The sequence below is a fragment of the Leiobunum rupestre genome, chromosome 1 (genome assembly GCF_980474605.1).
Source record: "Leiobunum rupestre chromosome 1, qqLeiRupe1.1.hap1, whole genome shotgun sequence".
Taxonomy (NCBI): domain Eukaryota; kingdom Metazoa; phylum Arthropoda; class Arachnida; order Opiliones; family Sclerosomatidae; genus Leiobunum; species Leiobunum rupestre.
The window spans coordinates 72,370,377-72,392,368 of NC_143384.1; the positions used below are offsets into that span (position 1 = coordinate 72,370,377).

General features: G+C 36.4%; 2 protein-coding genes and 2 long non-coding RNA genes across 4 annotated transcripts; 2 read left to right on the plus strand and 2 right to left on the minus strand.

Annotated features, from left to right (window-relative positions):
- Nucleotides 1–347: 347 nt before the first annotated feature.
- Nucleotides 348–880, minus strand: LOC149966310 (uncharacterized). Its single transcript, XM_090171449.1, has 2 exons — nucleotides 611–880; nucleotides 348–529 (listed from the first exon to the last, which is right to left on the minus strand). The coding sequence occupies exons 1-2, from the start codon at nucleotides 840–842 to the stop codon at nucleotides 372–374; spliced, it is 390 nt and encodes a 129-aa protein (XP_090027575.1). The 5' UTR covers nucleotides 843–880; the 3' UTR covers nucleotides 348–371.
- A 4,033-nt stretch (nucleotides 881–4,913) lies between these two features.
- On the plus strand, nucleotides 4,914–10,685 carry LOC149966311 (exportin-6-like). The gene is made up of 19 exons (XM_090152802.1): nucleotides 4,914–5,135; nucleotides 5,278–5,321; nucleotides 5,384–5,474; nucleotides 5,545–5,657; nucleotides 5,739–5,936; nucleotides 5,994–6,279; nucleotides 6,350–6,570; nucleotides 6,729–6,946; nucleotides 7,023–7,149; nucleotides 7,211–7,308; nucleotides 7,369–7,477; nucleotides 7,548–7,640; nucleotides 8,478–8,809; nucleotides 8,873–9,170; nucleotides 9,233–9,422; nucleotides 10,037–10,192; nucleotides 10,253–10,367; nucleotides 10,432–10,491; nucleotides 10,553–10,685. The coding sequence occupies exons 2-19, from the start codon at nucleotides 5,319–5,321 to the stop codon at nucleotides 10,605–10,607; spliced, it is 2,763 nt and encodes a 920-aa protein (XP_090008928.1). The 5' UTR covers nucleotides 4,914–5,135; nucleotides 5,278–5,318; the 3' UTR covers nucleotides 10,608–10,685.
- Nucleotides 10,686–11,989: 1,304 nt separating this feature from the next.
- On the plus strand, nucleotides 11,990–12,512 carry LOC149966312 (uncharacterized). The gene is made up of 3 exons (XR_016480288.1): nucleotides 11,990–12,229; nucleotides 12,292–12,355; nucleotides 12,423–12,512. It is a non-coding gene; the product is annotated as an uncharacterized LOC149966312 (long non-coding RNA).
- Nucleotides 12,513–17,348: 4,836 nt separating this feature from the next.
- LOC149966313 (uncharacterized) lies at nucleotides 17,349–18,201 on the minus strand. Its single transcript, XR_016480289.1, has 3 exons — nucleotides 17,958–18,201; nucleotides 17,746–17,897; nucleotides 17,349–17,677 (listed from the first exon to the last, which is right to left on the minus strand). It is a non-coding gene; the product is annotated as an uncharacterized LOC149966313 (long non-coding RNA).
- Nucleotides 18,202–21,992: the final 3,791 nt, after the last annotated feature.

A 21,992-nucleotide genomic window follows, 5' to 3' on the forward strand; every position in this document is an offset into this window, starting at 1 on the left:
TCGCCTAATTTGGTTTGCACATGTTTCTTAACAATGAAACGAAACCAAAATTAGTTACAGACATACGCCAAACGAGGAGGCAATGAACACCGCTAATGCCCCACAATGGAACATTTTGAAAAAAAAAAGGATCCACCGTGGAACTTCGTATGTCATTAGAAAGTGTTCATCTTGTAAAATACGGAACAATTAAAACAGCGAATATATTTTAGTTTCAATAGTTCAGCATTTTAGAATCACACAGTCTAATGGTCTTTAGACCAAACGAAGGTGGTCCTTAAAAGGACCGTTTTGGTTTTAGCCAATTATTTGGCTTCTTCTGGTTTTTGAATTTTTGAGACCTTTACGCAAGAACAACCAGCTACAGCCACTTAGGGGGCTTTGTTGGCATTGTCCAACTGCTCCTTATACAACTGGAGTTCAAATTCCATTGCCCCGTTCTTTAACTTGGCATTCATCAGCTCGTCTGGCCTTTGGGCGAGTTCTTGTTCGTTACAGAAAATATCAAAATATTTTTCTGTAAATCGTCCTAAGAAATAAAAAAACAAAAATTATCAATAATTAGTAACAATAATAATAACTATATGTAAAACTAAGTTGCTGTATTTACGTTTTAGCGATCGGCTTTCAACTTGAAGCTTGAAAAGAGGGGGGGGGGGTGGAACCTCAACCCCTTTCCAAACTATCCCAATCGTTTCAATTTTGGGACCCGCAGGTGGAGTCCAGACACGAAGGCGTCTCTTTCGGCATCTTAACGAAAAGGCAAAGGTTGACCACTCATAGGAAACGTCTCTTAGTCGCAGCGGGACATGACTAACCAAATATTTCCCCGAAATAGGCATTCACTCGCTAATTTAGGCTTGACTTATAATATACATATATAAATATACTTTTCGCTAAACTGAACTCCCCCTAAAAATGAGTCGTATAGCTTTATAGATAGACTAGATCAAAACTAGCCCTTCTGAAACCGAAATAAGTATATAGGAAAACGGAGAAAACCATGTATATTCGGGCCGCGTCTACGGAACGTTAGCTCCAAAGTATATTTTTCTGGACTACGGATAGAATTAGACTAACATGAAAACGTTAATCAATAAAAATAAAAATACTACGTAATATCATAAATCCATAATTTAATGGAAATAATTCACTAAAAGCTATTTACAGAGTGACGTCATCACGGTAAAAAATCGCCCCTAGCGAGATGCTGATAAAGGGCACGTCATACACGAGAAGCCCTCTATATAGAGTGTCTCTTGTGGCTAGTTATCAGTAAACGTTTTGCATATAAAGAATAAGACGTGTCATACTTATGTAACAATATTATTAACTAATGGTATTATTAGCTATTTTTACTACATTTATTTACAATATTTATTTATTCTGTGTTACTATTTACTAAGTTGCGACTAATCGGGCCGATTAGATATTATTGAACCTTGGAATCTATAGCCGACATATTCAGACATTAGAATAATATTAGTTAATTCAAAAGCATTGAATTGGCGGCTTGGCCCGATTTATAAAATCCTATTTGGCTCTGCAAACCTTTTTTCGCACTTTGGGCTTTTTTTTTCCAACACTGCCCATTCCAGACAGCAAGGGCGCCACTTACTCGTTACTGCACCTGACAAAAATATTAAAATAGGGGGACAGTCGATGGAGGGTTTTTTCTATTTAGCATCGAACCCATTTTCTTCATTCTCGCAGTTTTCAATTTCAACAATAGCGTGTACTTCTTAACGTCATATGACGGGGGGTCAACGCCAGAATTCCGAACTGACGCCAATGAGTCGCCCCTACCTTGGGTCTTAGCCAATGCTAGGGCAATTTCGAAGTGTCCTAGCTATACTTATACCTCGCTTCGTAATCCTTTCTACAATAATAGTATAAATAGTAGGTTCCTTTCTCATTTCGTTACAGTTTCTTGTCGACTTTTCTCAAGTCTGCGTCTTTCGATTCGTATTTCGGTCCTTCCTTAGTTTAATTTTTTCGTGTTTTTTGCTTTAGCTGTTCATAATTTTTCTCGCCTTCGAAGTTTAATTTTTTCGAGTCCATAGTTTTGGAGTTATAGTACTTCGACTGTGGCTTGAGTTTTTTATTCAGTTTCAGGCTTTAAGTTCGCTTCCGTATTTTACAAGATGAACACTTTCTAATGACATACGAAGTTCCACGGTGGATCCTTTTTTTTTCAAAATGTTCCATTGCGGGGCATTAGCGGTGTTCATTGCCTCCTCGTTTGGCGTATGTCTGTAACTAATTTTGGTTTCGTTTCACTGTTAAGAAACATGTGCAAACAAAATTAGGCGAAAATGACACGATCCACACAATTTTTTTTGAGCATCTTTGTAGGTATCAAGCAAGAGCGAAGATTTAAATAAATATTGAAATGCTTCCAATATTGTATATAAAGTGTAACATCGTAAGCAATAAAAACAGAAAAATGTAAAGAAAATATTTGTGTGTAAGTTATTACAAGTTCAAATAGAAATCCCCCCCCCCCCCCAGAAATAAAATAACGCCCTTTTGAAGTTCGGAAGAATGATGTAATTTTTATCGTAATCGTCAGTCGTTACATTTGGATCGCTTTCGCGCGACACAGATGTTTACAGCATAGTGATTATAGCCTACTGTCTATAGTAACTTTAAATAGGTTACCTTGGTAATGCCACCCCCTCCCTCCTTGTTCATACTCACCGGCAGCCAGCGGGTCCCCACTCCCCACATGCTGAGCTTGACGGTGATCGTTGACAGCTTCTTCACTGTTGATTTTTGTTACCCGCACAAACTAGACATTAGAATTATTCAAACATTTTTATTATTACTAAAATTCGGTGTGAAATAAAAACGAAAAGAACGCTATTAGTTTCAAAACCAGGTATCTAAAAAATATTATTTAAATTGGAAAAAAAATTATAACGTAATGCTTTTTAAAAATGGAAAATAATCGATAACTTTGTAACTATACATTGGCCGCTATTTGTAATATTTATATTTTTAGTGTAAAGGAAGTTTGAAAAACGGCAAAAAATAAAATTCGCGTAAATCGAGTTACCTCAATTTGGAACTAAAACAGTTTTAATATTGGCACAGGCTGGCCATTATATTAATTCCAACCCCTCCCTTTTTTTCTGAAAAAAATTATTATTTAAAAACCGTGAATTTTCGCAATTAGCTTGATCATTTGATGATATGGTTATTTTTGTCGATGTCATAAACAATGGACAAAATCGAAGATGGTTATATGCAAAGATATTGTATTATATTTTACATATACATTAAAAATAATCTTATTATTAACTTGTTCATACCGTCAAATGTGAAGTTTAATTTTTGAAATGTTTGCTCTTCGCGATTTACCGTAAACGAACTCTGTCGTCGTTCACTGTGAATAAAATCCCGGTGTAGGTAGTCAGGAGCGGCGTTAGGGGTAGGCAACACGAGCTATAGCCTACTTTTGTGTTCAAATAGGGGCCCACAAATCGATCTGACGGGGCCACATCAAGTCGATTTTTAAATTCAAATAAAATATGTGATGATAGTTAATACTGTAAAATTTTAAAAACCGCACTAATATCAAATAATAAATAAATTACCTGAATTTGCAAAATTGAATTATAAGTCCAATATTGAGGAACAGGGGGCCCACAAATGATAAACATTATTAGCCTACACCTAAGAATCTTCTGGCACCGCCCCTGTAGGTAGTTGCTAAAACTGTCTATTAAATTCTGGAGATTTACAAATGAGTTGGATTAGGGGTTAGTAAATGTCCACTTGTTTTTATGGTACCGATCATTAATTTAAGTTGAGAGCGCGCTAATATTTTCCTTTAAAGTAGCGCGAGCCACAATCCCCTAAAAATGAAGAAACGCGTACCGCGTAGCCCATTTCACCTGCCAAGTTTGTCAAGACCAAAAGAATGTATACCAGCGCCTATTGTTATAATTTGTGGCTTTTAATATTTAATAAAGCTCTTTTAACACTAAACGGAATATTTGCAGTCTAGTTTATCGTTGGATAAATTCGGAAGAACCTTTGAATTTTATTCAATCGGAGATATCATTAACTCCCGACGTTTAGAGTACCCTTCATTTTATTAATAAAAAAAGTAAATAATAAACCCATAGCCGAGTAATAGTTTAATGTTTGATTTTTGAAATTTTTGCTCGCCGCGCTGTGAGCGATTTGCGTAAACGAACTTTACCGTCGCTCACCGTGATCAAAATCCGCGCGTAGCTAGCGCTCAAATCTGAGCGAACTATTCCTTCTCTCGGTAATTTTCCCTCAACGCTTCGTCAGCGCTTTCTACTGAGGGTACTAACGCGTCGCTTAAAAGTGAGGGGGCTATTCCGACGATCGGGAGATTTCGCTCAGCGCGCGGTGAGCGCTTAAAAGTGAGGGAACTAACCCGTCGAGGGGGGAATCTCCCTCAGCGCGCCGTCAGCCATCAACGCCGGAGCGAACTATTCGGCGCTCGCCCAGAGGCTGCTCAATTTAGCCCTCTCGCTGAACAAGAGCAGCTGGAATTCGAATTTGAAGCGCTCGCTCATTACTGCAGGATTTTCAAAAACGAGTGCTCACTATTTTTGCCCACCTCTGGTTTCTGTGTTAACCTATGAGCAAAAGATGTGTATGACGTCAGCGCCCCTAGCGGATTATTTTTTTAGTATAGTTTTTACATTGAAGACAATATAACCACCGAGCGTGGCACTGAACTCCTACACATTATAGTACAGTTTATAGGGGGAAAATCCTTGCTCGCGGAATTTCGACGAATGTGTTGGCCGTAGTAGCGCAAACAGCGCGTGATCAAAGTTGGCCGTGGTTGTAGTTAAAGAATTTAAAGTTTACCGCTGGCAGTATATGTTTTGGGCACCATCTCTTGGGAACCGGTGGCATTAATTTCAAAAAATTACTCGAATCCATGTGGTTGCTACGTTGTTCAAATCGTTTTTGCATTTTGCTTAATATTTCAATGATTTCGCGTTAAAATAGAATAATTTTTCACTTAAATATTCTTATAGTTATTAAACTTAATTCATACGTAATTTTTTTTATCAATATTACCCATGTCAAACCTCTGATGTGCTAACTAAACGGAATATTTCAACGATCTACCAAGGCTTAAGGTATTACAAATTATCAGGCCTTGGCCTTGAAAAGTGTCAAGTTTTCTCCCTTAGTAATCGAACTATCCCATCTATGAAAATTACAGATTATGAACTCCGGTTTATTGTCTGATAATAAAATTAGGTTTCATAATTCTTTCAGAATTTCGTGCATTTTACACCAAAGCAGATGTAAATGTGAAAATGGTAAGTTTTAGAATCATTTCACTTGTTAAATAAGCTGTATTATTGATAATTTATGTTTTTAGGCATCCGACGAAGAATTATTAAAGGCTCTAGAAGCCTTAATGTCGGAGTTCTTTGAAATAGGAACGTCAAATGAACGCAAAAGAGAAATTGGTTAGAACTATTTACTAGAACTTAATTAATTTTGTTTTTTTTCTGTGATCTTGATGGCAATAATTTTCAGAAAACCAAGTGAATAATTTTAGTCAACAACAAGGTGCATGGAAACACTGTTTATTCTTCCTATCGCACACTAACAATGAATTTGTGATGATGTACTGTTTGACAGTTCTAGAAGTAAGCTAACCCTTAAAGAAACAGATTTTATTTTACATCAATCCTTGTTTGTAATGCATGTTTTGATTTTGTTACACGCAGACTCTTATTAACAAGCAATGGATAAGCATGCTTGGTGAAGAAAAATCGGAAATTAGGACTGTATTATATAAATTTTTATTAACTCACCACCAGCAAGTGCCAAATTTTATACGGAATAAATTGGGAAAGTTAGTCGTTGATATTGGCCGTAATGATTGGCCTCATTTTTATCCAGATTTTTTTACAAATATATTACAGGTATTTGGAACTAAGCTTATCATCTTCAAAATTGTACTAATTTTTGTTATAATTTAGTTAATACAAAGTAGTGATACCGTATCTCTTGGTCTAATGCTGCTTCAAACTGCGTCCGAAGAGTTGGCGTTTCCCCGGGAAAATTTATCAAACTCCCGCAAAGAAGAACTTCAGAAACTACTCTCTGATCAAGTTCCTGCAGTTTTAAACATCATTGGAGGTTTGTTAGAAAACATACTTGACAAACACCGGCATTTGGTGACCGCTACGCCTCCTCCTTCTCCTACTCACGGAACTATTGGTTCTCCTCAACTATCGCTGTTTAGTACCTCTCCCCTTGACACTGGTGAGTTTCCTTTTTTCTCTTTAAAATGTAAAAACGTAAATGATAAGATTTAAATGTGTTCTTTCAAAAGGTGATTTTCTGCATAGCATGTTCAAATCATCGAATAAAAGCCCTTTCGAAGCTTTACCACCTCTCGATCAAGAATCGCACCAACTTTGCGTACAAGCTTTGAATACATTGGCCCAATTATTTAGTTGGATTTCACTGTCCACGAGTTTAACTCCGGCTCTCTTAACAACGGTGTTTCATTTTGCCAGTTTTGGATGTGATCCAGTAGCAACTCATCACGAAGTAAATATCTTTCAATAGACCATTTAACTCAGACTGGTAAACGGCTTATGCTATTTTGGTTGCTAACTTGAATAGTGCATTTCAATGTGTAATCCAAAAATAGTATCTCTGAAAGGGATCCGTTGGTATTTCATGAGTATTGTTAATTTTTCTTTCAGGTAACGAATAAATCTCAACTTGGGATATTAGCCATGGGCTGTATCAACGAAATCATGTCAAAAAATTGCGTTCCAGCTGAGTTTGAAGATTTCATGCTTCAAATGTTTCAGTACACATTCCATCTTCTGCAGAGGGTGACGAAGGATCTTCCATCCTCGTCTTGTGGCGCATCTGCTAGCTCAAACTGTACCAATTCACTGGCGTCTCTAGATGAAAAGTATTTTTTATTCTTTTCCAGTTTTTGTTCTACTATTTTTATAAGAATAATTGACCTAACTTGTATTGTTTTATAGCTATATAGAAAAGTTTACGGACTTTCTTCGGTTATTTGTAAATGGTCATCTACCGAGATTTGAAAATAATACTCAGTTTCCAATCTTGGAGTTCCTAGAGTTATTATTTCATTACACATTTCATCAAGTAATAAAATTTAATGGCATTTCACTTTAATGTAGATTGTAATTATTAAATCGTTTTTCAGCCTACGCAGCATGGTTTTTACTCGTGCTTAGAAATTTGGGGTACGTTCCTAGAATATCTATCAAGTCAATCCAAGAATAGAAATAACATTGTTGAAAGGTAAATTTATCAGTATTTTGTACTTCCAATTTTTTAATCATATTTTCTTTAATTATGTAGGTATAAGCATGCTTTACACCTACTCGTTACGGAGATTTTAACCAAAATGCAGTTTAAGTTTAATCAAACTAGTCTAGAAGAACTTGATGATGAGAGTTTAGATGATGATGTAAGTTCAGTTGTTATTAATTTTAGATAAAGGAACCAAACCTCATCCATCTAAAAAATTGTTCTTACAGTCAGAAACTGAATGGCAAAGGTTCTTACGTCATTCCTTAGAAACTATTGCGAAAGTTGCGGAATTAATGCCATTAGAAACATTTGGAATTTTGGTAAAATTTAATTTATTTTAGTTAGGCCTTAAGACGGCGGCACACGTGAGACGCGAAGCAAGCAATGCGACATGAAATTAGAAAAAATCCTAGTTTCGCACACTCTTAACTTGCTCGTGCACGAGCTTGGTTTTTGAAACAACACATGCGTGCACGCTCAAAATTCGCTTGCGAGCTTTATGTGTGCAGCCGCCTTAATCTGAAAAGCTCAAAAATTGTCGAGCCTCAAATTGAGTCCTAGGCTTAGTTTTTGGTACTCAAAACTATTATTATTAGAAAACTAAACCAAAACCATAAGTTACATAACATAGGGTGCCCTAGCTGTTTATTGTCAGTTGTTTTTCGGTTCATCAGTCCACTATTTTCTTGTTGTAATAACTTGTATGACCAGTTATTAATTAAGACTTCACAAATATGGCCTAAAATGAACGTAAAACCTCGGGCAGTAAACATTCTTTATTTTTAAAAAATGTTTAACTTAATAAACCCAATTATTCAGAGCCTTCTTAAGCTAAATCTATTATTGAGTACTCGAAACCCCCCTTTATAGAGCTAAACCTAATTATTCGAGTATTTAAAACCCCTGTTTTAACTAAGCCTAATTATTTGAGTACCTGAAACCCCATTTTTAAGCTAAACCTAATTATTCGAGTACTTGAAACCACTTTTTAAGCTAAGCCTAAAAGTTCGAAAGCTCGGCTTGATACTTGAAAAAGTGAAAATTTTCATACTCGAAGCTCGGCTCAAAACCTAGAAATCAAGGCTCTCACATGCCTAATTTTAGTCATTGTAGAAGTGCATATTCGATGATTTCATATAACAATGTTACTCTTGTAGTTTTCTGTTTTCCAATCCAATTTGGAAATTTATTTGGGGTTGGAGAACTTTGTCAGCAACAATGAGAACAAATTGGAACATCGTCATTTAAGAGTGACGGCTGAGAACGAGTGCAGAAGACTTCATTGCTCCTTAAGAGACCTTTCTTCCATATTACAAGGAATCGGGAGGCTTGCCAATTTATTTATAGGCGAAGAATTCTTTAAAAATTTCACCACAATACATGATACGCTAAAAAGGCTATGCCATGTTGCTTCGTATAGCAACAAAATGAAACTTTACGAAGTTGAAACTGCTGCCAATTCCGTTCTCAAAGCAGATTTTATTGAAGTGTAAGTTAACTTGACTGTATTTTCTTGTATTAAACTAAATTACAATTTTATAAAAATTTTTAGTCATGCCCAAACATTAGCTACAATCAAAGCCTTCTGCCATTGGTTATTCCAGTATTATTGCGAAACGTTACAAAATAATCACCAGAAAGAGGAATTTTCGACATCCATTACGTCCTTAGTTGAAGCTACAGTTCCTAATCTCGCCAATCAAACTCCAGAGAAAATACGCCACAGTGCAGCCCATTTGTTCCTTTCCTTAACGGCCACCGTCCGACCTTCCTTTTTATTTAATTTGGAACCTGTACATCAGTTGTTTGAATCTTCAACGAGGGGAGATCTTCATAGTATGCCTTTAGAGGTAAATACATGGGAGGTTTTTTTTCTTAATTTTGCTGTTACATATGCTTTGTTTATTACTAGGCTCAGCTTCTAGCATATAGGTCTCTTGAAAATATACTTCTTCTTCCATGGCCTAATGTCTCTGATTCAGATCAAGAATGGGCAAAACGTTCCGACCATTACAAAATATTTATTCTTTCGCTCTCAGCCCCTATGACAAGAGTGTGTTCCACAGCTGGTCTGCGGGACCATAAGGAGATACAAGATCAAGGTAAACCCTATGTATAGCCTTTGCCCCATGTTACTTAAGCCTTTGCTCATATTTTGTAAGCCTTTGCTCATATTTTGTAAGCCTTTGCTCATATTTTGTAAGCCTTTGCTCATATTTTGTAAGCCTTTGCTCATATTTTGTAAGCCTTTGCTCATATTTTGTAAGCCTTTGCTCATATTTTGTAAGCCTTTGCTCATATTTTGTAAGCCTTTTCTCATATTTTTTAAGCCTTTGCTCATATTTTGTAAGCCTTTGCTCATATTTTGTAAGTCTTTGCTCATATTTTGTAAGTCTTTGCTCATATTTTGTAAGCCTTTGCTCATATTTTGTAAGCCTTTGCTCATATTTTGTAAGCCTTTGCTCATATTTTGTAAGCCTTTGCTCATATTTTGTAAGCCTTTGCTCATATTTTGTAAGCCTTTGCTCATATTTTGTAAGCCTTTTCTCAAATTTTTTAAGCCTTTTCTCATATTTTTTAAGCCTTTTCTCATATTTTTTAAGCCTTTTCTCATATTTTTTAAGCCTTTTCTCATATTTTTTAAGCCTTTGCAAGTCTTTGCCTTAATATAATAACCTCTTTGCCCATTAGGATTTGCTTTTTTTTTTCGTTTTAGCCAAACCAATAATGAAATGGACAATGTGTGTTTTAACGGACCTAATCATAAACTTGCAAGAGGCAACTGTCCGGACAAAACAGATAGCTTATCAACCCATTCAAGAAGTTGTTTACTACATAGTTACTCTGTTTCCTATTTATCTTAGTCAACCCGGTAAACATACAATTTTAAACACCCTTTCAACAAATTTTAACCACTGCTGTTTCCTTTTAGACATTGGGGAGGTAATAATGGAATTTTTCCTGGCACTTTTCGATGTTTTTCGGGGCCAAATGGGAGTTCAGTTTGCTGAGCAAACTGTACAGAATTTTTTAAACCTTTTTACACGGTACGATAATTAATTGTAATGATTTATTTTTTATTGTTACCAGTTTAATATTTTAATTTTACAGGGATCAGCTTGTTCAGTGTATTTTACATGAAGGAAGCGCTGGTGCACGACTCGTAGAAAAGTAAATTTCTATTTAAAGTTATTTATAAGATATAAGTTTAATGAATGTAATATTTTTGTAGATTTCTTAAGTTGCTACAACAAGTAGTTTCGAAAAAAAAATTTAACTATAACTAATGACTTTCATCTAACAAGATATACTATCCGTTTTGAATTAGGAATGATAGTTCTATTTTTTATTAATGATTTGGATCGACAAGAAGTTAAAATAGTTACAAGTTTAGAGTAAGGAATACTAATTTTAAAAAAATAATTACAATAATTAAGATAAATATTTTTATTTAGTTGCAAATTATCTCCACCAAATTCGGATTTAAACGATCGATGGCGAATTTTACAACTACGACTCAAGGTATTTACAATATTTTTTTATTTATTTTTATTTTAAAAAATTAAATTTATTTTTTTTAAAAATAGGACTCAAATCTCATAATATTTTAATTTTGTGAATTAGACAATTTTTTATTTAAAGACTTTGTGTTTTTTTATTTTTTTATTGTTTTTTTTGTAAAGGTTAAACAATTTAAAATATGTTTTATATTTTTTATTTAAAATGTTTTCTTTTTAAAAAGTTTAAGTGTTTTTTAAATATGTTTTCAAAAATAACTAGCTTTATTAATTTAATTCAGGAGGTGGAGGCTCTTTTTAATACTTCATAATCTACTTTTTCTTTTTTAACTAGCTTTATTAATTTAATGTTGGGATTGGTACAAAGACCTTTTTTTTTCTATATTAAACATCCTTTGTTTTAATCTTTTTTATACAATACATTTTCAAGAAATTGTATTATTCTTATCTTTTTGTCATGTATCTAATTTTTTTGGTTAAATTAATTGGTTTATATAAATATTTTTTTTTGTTTTTATTAGTATTAGATTTTTTATATTTTCTTTTATTATTTTATTATTATTATTATTATTATTTAAAAAACTTCTTGAAAATTTATTGTTTACAACTGATGTAAACAAAGTTCATCTGGGATACAATCTATTGCTCATTTCGAACTACCCATTGGTCATTTATTAATCTTATTTTTTTGATTTTTTTCATGTCTTCTATATACTTTTTTATACTAATATCGTGTTTAAACTTTAATGTTTGATTTTCTTATATATGTTTATTTTAGTAATTAACTGAAATTTTATAAGTACATTTTGTACTAGGTTGTTTAAAAATTGAATATAATTGTTTTTTATTAAATTTAAAAAACTTGTTTAAGAAGGATAGGGATAATTAGTTAACCTTAGTTGTATTACAAAATTAATAATTATTCCCAAAGGCAATATTTTTAAATTTTTAAATATAGGTCAGGCTTAAATTATAAAATATCAATGTAAAGGATTTTTACCAGGAGAAATCTAGAATCAAGATGACTGGTGAATTATATCTAAAGTCTGTACTTTCTTTACCGCGATCGTTAAAATTTATCTCTCTTCGAGTAGTAAGAATGTATAATCTTTTTAAAAACAAACTATTTGTTTAGCTACGAAATTCTTCAATTATTTAGCAAATATATGCAGATGTTTTGTGGTGGAATCACAAGAATTTAAAACAGTTTGAGTCTGAACTTCACGTGTTAGATCAAATTCAACATATTGGCATTGTACAACATAACGTTCGAACTGTTTTAATTAATTCAAACATTCTCGAACTGTATACTTCCAAAGCGATTAAGACCAAAACCAGTGTTTTTATTCGGGCGATGTTAGAGCAACAAAAAAAGTTAAAGAATTCTTGTGGTAAATATTTTTAGATAATTTCGTTTTTAATAGATTAATTTATTTATATCTATAAATTCTAGCCCGAATTTCCAACCCGACATGTCGTTTTGTACCGAAGAGGAAAAATATCTTCTACGAATTGATGTAATTATAATTATTTTTAATTATACACTTAAAATATTTTTAACATTGTGTTTTTTATATTTTTTAGCCTTCAAATTATTTATACCCCCTTCTTTAATTCTTTATTATTTATTAATTTAATTTGTTAGATTATATTTTAGTTTTATTTGTAGTGTTTTTTGTGTTGTTAAGTGTTTAAAAAATATATTGTTTGAAATATAATAGTTATTAAATAATATAATAACTAATTGTGTTTTTGATTACTTTTACTAAAACTAACATTGTTTTAAAATAATAAATCTATTAAAATATTTGCGAAAAAAATGAAAAAAAACTTATTTATATTAATATAAATTTTAAAGTATTTTGGGTGCGATCAAAAGTTGCCAAGGCTATAAAACGAAGGTTTCCCTATCTCGCAATTAACTAATTAGCCTTTTAAACGGCTAAAAAACGATATCAAAAGTTAATTAACATAAGTAATCGGGGGGGGGGGGGTCACATATTACCGCCGATATCTCGGTCCGAGCTTGTCCGATCGTGTCCAAACTTGTTGGGGTGATAGACCGAGGCTTAGGGGTGGTGGACAGTGCTCTAGCATCGAGGTCAAAGATCATCTTCAAGGTGAAATTTAGAGTTAAAATTAAAATATGTTTTTTTAATTTTTTCAAGGTCAAAAATTGGTTTTTAGAAAAAATTTTGGGGTTGTTATGGCGGCCATCTTGGAAAAAATGGTTCATATTTAGTTATTCTCTACTCACAGCAGTGGGATTTGGAATGGATGCTATAGCAACTCCAGCCGACACCCTACCTATGAAGGTAAGGAGCCAAACCCTTTGGAGAGAGCTCCTAAAGGGGAACGACGAGCACACAGCAGGCCGCATAACCCGACACAGCTGGCACCGGAGATCCCGGTGGGAGTCCAAAAGGCCGGGAGATGGGTCCGCCGTGCCCTCATACGGAGGCTCGCCGCCCCACAGCAGGCTACCCAATCCGCCGAGGTGACCAGTTTGCCTGGACCCTCTCCGTTAGCCTGAACTGAATTTCAGTATCCAGCCCAAACCTGACCGAAGTCGGAGGTGGAGATAGGACCATTTGATCAGAGCTAACATCTCCCAGTGCGCCACCGCCCTTATGGGTCACAAGAGCCGGACCCCGACTCCCCATTAAAGCCACCAGTTATTGCACACTCTAACCCATTTAGGGCCGGGTGTATACACACACTAAAAATTTATTTAAAAAAATTTGTATACATAGAGGAGTTCCTCTGGGAGAGTTTCGTTTGGCCGACCACAAAATACACGTTACGCCGACTGTCCATTTGGCCAACTGCACATTTTTCCGACTGAGCAGTCGTTCAAAAGAGCAGTCGTTCAAATGAGCAGTCGGTCAAATGAGCAGTCGTTCAAATGAGCAGTCGTTCAAATGAGCAGTCGTTCAAATGAGCAGTCGGTCAAATGAGCAGTCGTTCAAATGAGCAGTCGTTCAAATGAGCAGTCGGCCAAGTGAGCAGTCGGTCAAATGAGCAGTCGGCCAAATGAGCAGTCGGCCAAATGAGCAGTCGGCCAAATGAGCAGTTGGCCAAATGAGCAGTCGGTCAAATGAGCAGTCGGTCAAATGAGCAGTCGGCCAAATGAGCAGTGGTTCAAATAAGCAGTCGTTCAAATGAGCAGTCGTTCAAATGAGCAGTCGGTCAAGTGAGCAGTCGGCCAAATGAGCAGTCGTTGAAATGAGCAGTGGTTCAAATAAGCAGTCGTTCAAATGAGCAGTCGGCCAAATGAGCAGTCGTTCAAATGAGCAGTCGGCCAAATGAGCAGTCGTTCAAATGAGCAGTCGTTCAAATGAGCAGTCGGCCAAATGAGCAGTCGGCCAAATGAGCAGTCGGCCAAATGAGCTGTCGGTCGAATTGATTAGTGAGCCCCCAGATTTAGATTAATTTTAGTAGTCAGAGCATTTATTTTGGTAGTCAAATGCCTTGACTAGTGCCTTATGTCCAACCCTGGCTGGAACTGTGACAGTCGTGGCTGGAACTGGCACAGGGTGTAATCGCAAAGGATGAATGGTAGGATCATTTCTAGTGCAAGACAAATCGAAAGTCCGTTCATATTCATATTCTAAAGCGCGGGAAATTTGAAATTAATTTTATTCCATGTCATTTAACCCATTTCTGTATTTGAACGAAATTAAATTGAAAATATTGGGTGTAAACTTATGATTTAAATTAAGTTGAAGAAATTGAAACAGATTTCAAAAACATCTCAATTTAAGCTGCCACGACTCTACGAATCGAATCGTACTAGAAGCGGACGAGACTCCAGAGAGTCCGAAGAAAAATGCCGCGAAAAGGGACGCAATTTCGCATAGCCGATCAAGAGCTGATCCAGGATCCGTAAAAGTTCTCATCGGAAACAATTACATCTGACAGATAACGAAGGGCACAAAAATTGAACGGCTTGGTACAGCTCTCGTTGCTCTCGAAAGCCTATTTGGTTGGACACTCCAAGGCCCGACTACAATAAGTTCCTCCGTCACTGTGAGAGTTTCAGTCACTCCAACGGAATATGAAGACATTTCCAAACCACTCGATAGTTTTTGGAGCCTCGAAGCATTTGGCGTCCACGATGAAGACGACCATTCTCCCTCAGGAAGTCAAGTTTTAGAAAAATTTAAGGCAACTACACACACCAAAACAACCGCTACAAAGTCGCCTTGCCCTGGAAAAATAATGTCGTTGATCTTGGAGACAATTACGCAATAGCTGCAAAACGCACCGCTAATCTCGTATCAAAACTGAGAAAAGATCCCGTTCAGCTTCTGGAATATAATCTTGGAGGAGAGAAGTATTCTGGAGTGGAAACGTCGGGCGCCACCTGCGGCTTTGTAAAATTCCCATCATGCTCTTTTTGGTCGGACGTCATCAAGCCAGAATGATGGCAGATAAAGCTGACGTTCGACCAAAAATCGGGGTAGTCTGGGTAATTCTAACAGCAATAGGCGGGAAAGTACGTTCTTATTACCGCTATGGGATTTTCCACTCCAGAATACTTCCCTACATAATGACATTATCTAGCAACAAATTGAAGATGGTTTTTTTTTTTATTCGTTTGTAACGTGTGGGACAATTCAGTCCTCTCGTCCATCTGATTAATCAGGGCGAGATATGTGTAACGGCCACGCCAACGGGGGGATACGTGGGGACAGGGGTAGGGACACCCGTGGCGGAAGTATTCCGACCACCCGTTGGGGGATTGGTGGTCGTCCTCACACGGCCATCCACAAACTCTGCCTCCCGGACGCCTGGGATTGCAGGAGTGAGCCACTACTCCCGGCAATTGAAGATGGTATCGTGGAACTCGTGAAGCCAGACTACAAGGCCAAGCCAGTATTTTACTTACCACACAGTCCGGTAAGTAGACACAAGAATTCGCATTGTCCATGACAGCTTTTTTCATTCCGCGGAACACGTCTCTCTAAATGACTGTGTAGAAGTTGGACCCCAGATGAATCCATCACATTAAGATTTTGGGGAAATCCCGTAGCATTCTCTGGAGATATCGCCAAGGCGTTTCTGCAGATAGAAGTCCGCGAAGAAGACCAGGATGCTCTAAGATTCTTGTGGATCGATGTCAACAACCCGAAAGAAAGCTCTACCTTTCAAGGATATCGCACTGCCGTGCAAAGCACAAAAGCATTAACGACCAAATTTTCGATTTACAGATTTTGGTTTTATTTCGCCTTATTTTATACGTTAATTTCAATTTTGAACTAATTTTCGAATTTAAAATTTTTGTTCTTAGAGAAATGACTTGTTTCAAAACGCATTATTTTAGGTTTTTGCGTTATTTTCAAACCAAAATTTTCTTTAAAAGTCAAATCAAAACGCAATTTTTTTCGCGTTTTAAGACATGGTTTTAAAGGGCAACGCAAGTGACCATGCAGGGGGGTAAATTATTTTATAGATAAAAAGAACGACTGCGCATGCGCTATCTGCCATAGCCTTTCCCTCTGTCAAAAAAGCAGAACCATATTTGCCGAATTTATTTTGTATAAATGCGCCTCTCGCGGTTTTTACGCAAAATCCATGCATTCTTTAGTCGCGAAAATGGCCGAGGTAAGTGAAGTCTCCGTGCTTACCAACAAATCGGATCCTAAACTTCTACAAAATAAATGTAATAAAAAAAGATAAATATTCTGTCGGGGTATAATGATAGGGAAATTGTTAAGTGAGGCTAGCGGCAGAGATATACCGCGTCCAAGGCCTAATGTTTCAACCTCCATAATTGAAAATATTCAATTGGTAAATAATTTTTTCAAAAACATTGTTAAATCGAAAATATCAAAGTCCAACTCTCGGAAACTAACCCAGTTCTTTTCTCCATAATAAATAAATTAAGCTAGGCCTAAATTCGCGAATGAGAGTGAAATTGCGCCACGTGTCTACACCAAGGAGAATAAGGCTTTCGCGCTGTATAAAATCATCCTTGGAAAACCTACTTACGGCTTGTTGAAGAAAATATAGTTCCCCCCCTGCATGACCACTTGCGTTGCCCTTTAATGATATTTCTGAAATATCGTTTGGCCTCTAAATTGTTTAGTACCAGAATATAATTTGAGTTGAAAAATCCAAGTCTTCTATATAAACTTGAAAGAAGTAAGTTGGGGTATCTTAAGGCAAAGAAAGTTTGAATTTCGCGGGTTTTCTCCATATTTTGGTGTAGGGGTGCGGGAGATCAAGGTTTGATCACTTAGTTTCGTTTGCCGAATTGAATTAAAACACGTTCGTAAGAGATTAAAAGTCTTTATTTCAACCAGCCGATTATATACAATAGAGTCGCGACCTTCCGATAGCACGATGCCAGTCTGGACCCAAAGTAGAAGTGACACCCGGTCTCCTGAAAACGCTCCTTATATTGTCTCAGAAAGCCCGCCGTTGTCGACCCTTGAGCTCGAGATAAGACGCCCGTCGTAGCAATGGTGGCGCCATCTCTCCATTCCTCCTGTGATAAAACAAAAAAATTTGTGCAAAGTCGTGCTCAGGGTTTTTATAAATCTGATCCCACCAGTGACGTCATTTCTGCTTTGAGACTTCCACGTTGGAAGGACTCCCTCATTGCCAGGTTCATATGCGATCGTTTACCTACAAATGAAAGACTATATAATATAAATTTGCGATCTTCCAACATATGCTCAAGCTGTTCTTCTGATAAGGTGCAGTCTGTGGATCATCTTCTTTTCACTTGTGAGAGTGGTAAAAAAATTCGACCTAGGCTTCTGGGTTCTCTAGTCACCGGCAAATATGATACAAATAGAAATGGTGTAAAAAAATCAGTTCAGCATGGAGACCTGGCGATTATTAACGATCTTTGTGACATTTTTAAAGTGGCGAAAATCAATTAATGTTAAGTTCCTACCTTTGTTTTGCCTAGTTTTTTAATTGGCTGTCATTTGATTTCGTCTGTTGTCAGTTTTTCTATTTTGGTTTTTGTTTTTTAATTTTTCCTCTTCTTTGTTCTGGTGCTAAGTCCTTTTATGTAATTTTGGAGTGTGTGGTGCGAAGACCCCGCTGTCATAGGCACCAAATAAATATCTTTCTTATTTTGAAAAAAAAATAAACAAAACCCACCGAGGCTTCCCGTAATAGCTCCCCGTTACATTGGTTTTGGTCGTTAATGCTTTTGTGCTTTGCACGGCAGCGCATCACTCGCGTACCTTTCGGGGTGACGTCAAGTCCGTTTCTCCTGGCAGCCACCGTTCGTCTCCACGCCCAGAAATACATCGACAGCAAGCCTAAAGCAAGCGCACTTCTCGACAAGTCACTCTACGTTGATGACTTGATTTCTGGCGCCCGTAACGACGAAAAGGCACTCTAATTAATACCAGACTGCGATGAAATCTTACAGGTAGCCAGCAAGCAGAAAAGGGCAAAGTAACACCAAAACCCCGAAGTTACGAAGTCTATTAACTGAAAACATCCCTGAAGTCACTATCAATTAAGAGCTTGCGTCGTTCTCGCCATCTAAAGTCTTGGGACTATCCTGGGATAGTTTCAACGACGTTTTCGTATTCGAGGTCGAGAAGCTGATGACTTATGTTGCTCGGTTCTTTAACCCCCTTGGACTAATCACACCTTAATTAATTTTCAGACAACTCTGGAAAACCGAAAAGGAAGAATTGCCACAGAATCTGAAAGAGACGTTTGAAGATTGGTACTGCGAACTCAAAGTCCCACGATTTTACTACCATGAGAATCAATATGTCAACCTCAAGTGTAGAGCTTCACTGCTTTACAGACGCCAGCCCCAAAGCATTCACCGTAGTAGTTTATCTTCGTTACCAAACAGGTGATGGAAAATACAGAGTGTCGTTAATCATATCTAAATCAAGAGTCTATTCCACGCTTGGAGCTTATGGGCGCACTCTTACGTGCTAAATTAACAAACCACGTCATGAATACTTTGGATAACAAGCCAGCCATCGTCTACATGTGTACCGATTCTAGTATCACCTTGGGATGGATTCAAGGCTCTCCAAAGAGGTGGCTAACAGAGTATTAGCGACCCAAACAATTGACTTCATTGAAAGGGCTCGGAGAACCAGACTGACCTTCCGTCGAGTGGCAGCAAATGGAGCAAGCTAATCACTGATCCAGTTGGTGGCAAGGGCCGAAATTCCTTAGGGAACCATTAGAAATTAGCACCCCGTCTACGATTGAAGACAAGGTCTTTTGCAAAGTCGAGAACGAAACATTAAAATCAGATAAATCTGTCACCGTTGCAATCGACGCAAAATCTGAAGAACGTCTGATAAACATTGAGCTTTTCAGTTCGCTGAAGAAACTTTACCGAGTAGTCACACGCCTGCTACGTATTGCAAACAATTTCAAGAATAATTCCGTAAAACGTACTGGAGATATCTATATGGTTCGAAAAACGCAAGAGAAGCAATTTCCAGATGAAATTCGCCATTTAAAAAACGAGAAGATGATACAAAAGGTATCGAAAATTCGTTTGTTAAACCCTCGACTAGATAAAAACGGACTCCTTGGCCTCGGAGGACTCCGAGCTAATCATTCAAGACGCCCATGAATAAGTCATACACGGAGGAGTCGTCGTTACCACGGTCGTGATCCGAACTAAGTTTTGTCTGATCCAAGCGCGTTGGTTTACCAAGTCGGTTTTCGGACAATGATCCATTTGCAACTATTTTCGCGTTTCTAAGTCGGACGCAATCATGGCCCCTTTACCGGAAATTCGCACCACTCGAGCTCGTTCGTTTCAAATCTGTGGAATTGATCTCTTAAAGTGTTGGTTGCCCGAAATTTTAGCTATGGCTAGTTAATGATTCATTAGAAAGAGCAAACATTTTGTAGCGAGTACAGAAAATTTCATCAAAATCGGTTAAGTGGTCTTTGAATTATTATAAAAAGAAGTCGAAATGGTGGAAATCGAGTTTTTCGGCGAATTTCCAGACTTCTAAAATTATTCTCGGCACCCATGACGTCAGAAAATGCGAAGCGTATCATTGGCTAATTGTCTGTGATACATTTCTTTACATCTGGGATTAAAAGCGGGTTGATTTAACACCCAGGAAAAAGTGCTACGCAGTAGTAATTGAAATAGGCATACCCAAGCCTACGTAGTAGAAAAACGATATGAAACCGAAGGCTCCTTGTAAATTCATCTAAAACGTCGGGTCGCGTGCGCGTAATTTTTTTTAATTCGATAATAAGCCTAATATCATGATTAAAAACCTTTGGTTTGAAAACTTCTACAAGTAAACAGAATCAATCCACTTCAGTTCCTTCTATTTTAGGAATAAAAATAAAGCTTTGATTTGCCCCAAATTGCTCGTGCTACGGAGGAGAAAATTCGCCGAAAATTTCAGGATTTTGGGAAGCGAAAAAGGTCAGTTTCGGACTCAAAGTTAATACACTTAGGCTTGGAAATTTGTTTCGACAATGACATTTTTGGAAAGAGAACGTCCTGGGCTTCAAAACAAGCCCGCATTCATCCGTTTTTATTACTATCGATTTTTCGTGCAACCAACACTTTAACCCCTTTATTTGATAGCGACGGAAGCACACTGTCCTACATTTCAGAAACTCATTATCTCCAAAAAGCTGTTTTCGAGAAAAATCGCTTTTTGTGATATTTATAAAAAATAAGAAAATTAAACTAACTAGAAATGATTAAATTAATTGATTTGGGGTATTTTTTAACGAAGATTCCGAATATGACATTACCAGTGACTTAAATTACTTGAATGTTTGAATAATGCGACATAATGCGTTTGAACGTTACCAAAAGAACAAAATACTGCGCAGAAACGCATTATAAACACATAATGCGTTTCTGCGCAGTAAATTCCAACTCCTGAGTCAAACAGAAACGCATTAAATTCAATTTGTTGCATTTCTAATTATAATCGGACGATTCCACAAAAATCGTGTTTGTCAGAGTACCTAGGCTTACTTATAAGTTAATTTTAAAGGAAAATAATCAAAATAATTAGTAAAGAATAACTAAGTAAAGTCACTATCTTAACATTATAATTATCATAAGTTAAATAAGTAGTAAAGAATAACTGGAGTAAAGTAACTATTATCTTAACATTATATATTATCATAACTTAATTAAAAAAAAATATTTAATGATATTATCATAAGTTAATTATAAATAAGCTAAGTATTAAAATAAAAAAATGAAAACATTTTATTTGTTAAAATAAATATTCTTAAATAAAGAACATTTTGTTCACAGCATAAAAACTATTATAACTAATTTACATTATAACATAACATTCTATATAACGTTCTATTCTTCGGCCAATCCACGACTCTTTAGTAAGTCATCGCTATTGTTGTTTTCTGGCAGCTCCATCCAAAAAAATCTATGAATCACGGGGATTCGACAAATAATTTCCTCAATTAGTTTAGCTTTCTTGGAAGGATTAATTGCCCATTGAAAAGTAGTCGGAAATGAACGAAAAACATTTAAATATGACGTTTGCGTGAAGTTCCATCCCTTTGGCCCAAGTATGCCCCCACTAGCGCAGGTATGCCCATTGAAAAGTACTCGGAAATGAAGTTAAAACAATTTATTATCAAGTTTTATTATTGAAATTAAATTAAATCATTTTAAAGTAATTTAAACTGAATAAAAATGTCGGTAAAATGGATAAAGATTCAAAACCTTGCGCGAAAATGAAGCTAAAACGCTTTGTATAAGCTGGTCAAGTTCGCTCTTATCTTAGCTACTCCCACGATAAATTGCACTAAAGAATTGTGGGTACTATATTCCCCATGTTAAAGCTGTATACAATTTAAGCGCGCGCTCTAAAAATGACGTGAAAAATCGTGAGCGCGAGTTTTGAAATTATGTAAAGACAGGCATCATTTCAATATCACGTGTTATTTTATCCATTGAATTGTAACTTAAGCCTAACAATGGGTAACATCAGATTGTACGGTGCTTAGCTGTTTACTCCGAGAGACGGTAGGTGGCGATAGTAAAACTTAGGATCGATAGTCACTTAGCGCGTGAAATTTTAAAGGATGCTTTATACTATGGTTCCATAAGGAAAACGTCTCCAACATGGCCAATAAAGCGGTCTGATAACTTGGGTTCATTTACTTCTGCGAACACGCTAAGTAAGCTGC

Coding starts and splice junctions, on each gene's coding strand:
- LOC149966310 (XM_090171449.1), bottom strand. CDS start 842: ATGCCTATTTCGGGGAAATATTTGGTTAGTCATGTCCCGCTGCGACTA. Junction 530..610: donor TGAAAGCCGATCGCTAAAAC/GTAAATACAGCA, acceptor TTTATTTCTTAG/GACGATTTACAGAAAAATAT.
- LOC149966311 (XM_090152802.1), top strand. Junction 7,150..7,210: donor TTCATTACACATTTCATCAA/GTAATAAAATTT, acceptor ATCGTTTTTCAG/CCTACGCAGCATGGTTTTTA. Junction 10,193..10,252: donor TATTTATCTTAGTCAACCCG/GTAAACATACAA, acceptor GTTTCCTTTTAG/ACATTGGGGAGGTAATAATG.